At 63.8% G+C, this 1,858-nt stretch overlaps 1 protein-coding gene across 1 annotated transcript; it reads right to left on the bottom strand.

Moving 5' to 3' along the window:
* Nucleotides 1–711: 711 nt before the first annotated feature.
* On the bottom strand, nucleotides 712–969 carry BXZ73DRAFT_8326 (uncharacterized protein; the record flags this gene model as incomplete). Its single annotated transcript, XM_048023890.1, has 2 exons — nucleotides 712–816; nucleotides 877–969. Coding segments are annotated over 2 exons (198 nt in total), but the record flags the coding sequence as incomplete, so codon positions are not given.
* Between the last annotated feature and the right edge of the window lie 889 nt (nucleotides 970–1,858).

Below are 1,858 nucleotides of genomic sequence, written 5' to 3'. Positions count from 1 at the left end.
TGATGGTTCAAGTGGGACGCAGTGAGCGCGGGGCGGGCGGAAGAGGAGTGGGATGGTACGTACACTGAGGACCAGCGAAGTCGCTTGCGACATGCCGACGTCGCGCTGCGCTGAGCTGTGTGTGGGCAACGTGCGCGCTCATCAGTAATTCTGCACGTGTCAGATTGGTCAGACTGTCAGATTTTTGGGCTGTCTGACATCTGACCCTCATCTGACACCATTCTGACAGTCTGATGTCTGACCCTCACCAATCTGACAGTCTGACCCTCATCTGACATAACGTGCTCCTATAACGCACTCATCAAATCACACAAGCATGAAGGAGAAGCAACAAATATATATGTTTGTCATGCTACGAAGTACAGGCTACAGGCTACAAACAATAACGTCTCTGGCACGGGTGAAGCAGGCAAGGTGGTGACGGGAGAGACATGGGTAAGGCTAGAACAACACGGGGGAAGCAGGTGGGCAACATGGATGAGGTGGGTGCTGCAGGCGACAGGGGGTGGGCACGGGATGTGGGCGACATGGGGTGGTGAGGCGGGCGACGTGGGGGCGATGCGGTAGGTGTTGTGGAGGAGGTCCGCTGGTCATAACAAGTTCATTCGTCCGTTCATTCTTCGATCCCACGCCCCTCGTGCTTCGAGGGTTGCTGCGGTCGCAGACCGGTTCGTCGTTCGGATCTACACCGCGTCCTGCTGGAGGTAGTGCGAGCGCTGGCCCCCACTTCTTGAGCGCGAACGGGATGGGGATCATCAGGACCGCGACGCAGCTGAGGAGCGTCGACACCCGGCGCGGGTTGAGCGTCCTGAAGAGCTGCGTCGAGGAGCTGCGCACGGATCCGGCGAGCGCTCGTGAGCCCGCGTTCGTGTACACAGTGAGGGGACGCACGGGGAACACCGCGCCGGATATGGGGCGGATGACGGTGAGCGCGCCGAGGGCGGTCGGAGCGGTGTGGACGTAGACGTCTGCGTGTTGTCGGGCCTGGTAGCGCGCGGGTCAGGCAAGCGCGGGAGAGTACATGGGGAGCGGAGACGCACCAACGACGTAGTTCAGGAGCACGACCTGTGCGGTCCGCCACGCCCGGTCAGCGATTCTTCGTCCTCGAGCGCGGGGGACTCATGAGGAGAGCGAGCGTCGAGAGGCCGAGGAGGACGCCGCTCATGAGCGGGACCCGGAAGGAGACCGTCGGGAACGACGTCCATGGCGGGACGGGCGCAGGCGCATAGGCCGCGACCGCGCGCTCGTACGCGGGCTGGATCACCACTAGATACTGTGCGCGCGGGTGAGCGGGGGCACACATGGGGATGGGGGCGAGCGGGGACGTACGACGAGGGCAAGGAGGGTGATAAGAGCGCGATACGGATGACGCGGGCAAGGAGCGCGACGTGGTCAACATAGGTGAGGTGACGACGCGGGCCAGGCAGGTCAGGCAGACGTGATAGGGGCGGTGTGAGACGGCGAGACGGGCGAGACGTGGGGTGAGACGCGGGCCAAGGGCGAGACACAGGCGAAGAGTCCAGCGACGCGGGCAATGCGGGCGATGTGGGCCACGCGTGAAGCGGGCGAGTTGAGCAAGGCGAACGAAGTGGGTGACGTGGGCGATGGCGATGCGGGGGACGCGGGTGATGCGGGCTAGAGCAGCAAGAGCGAGGCTGGCAAGGGTGACACGGGCCAGGACGAGAGGGCGGCGATGTGGGCGAGACCGGCGAGGTGTAGACGGGCAACGCGGGTGATGCAGGCGAGGGCGAGGCGGAGAACGGTGAAAGGCGGAACCTGGTGGAGGATGCGCTGGCAGAGTCCACGAGGCTGATATCTGAGATTCCCACGCCACCTGGCGGCTGCCAGCACATGCGCT

This window comes from Epithele typhae, assembly GCF_022376455.1.
Source record: "Epithele typhae strain CBS 203.58 chromosome Unknown BXZ73scaffold_81, whole genome shotgun sequence".
Taxonomy (NCBI): Eukaryota; Fungi; Basidiomycota; class Agaricomycetes; order Polyporales; family Epitheliaceae; genus Epithele; species Epithele typhae.
Note: the sequence above shows the minus strand (reverse complement) of the source record. Positions and strands in the feature narration are given on the sequence as shown.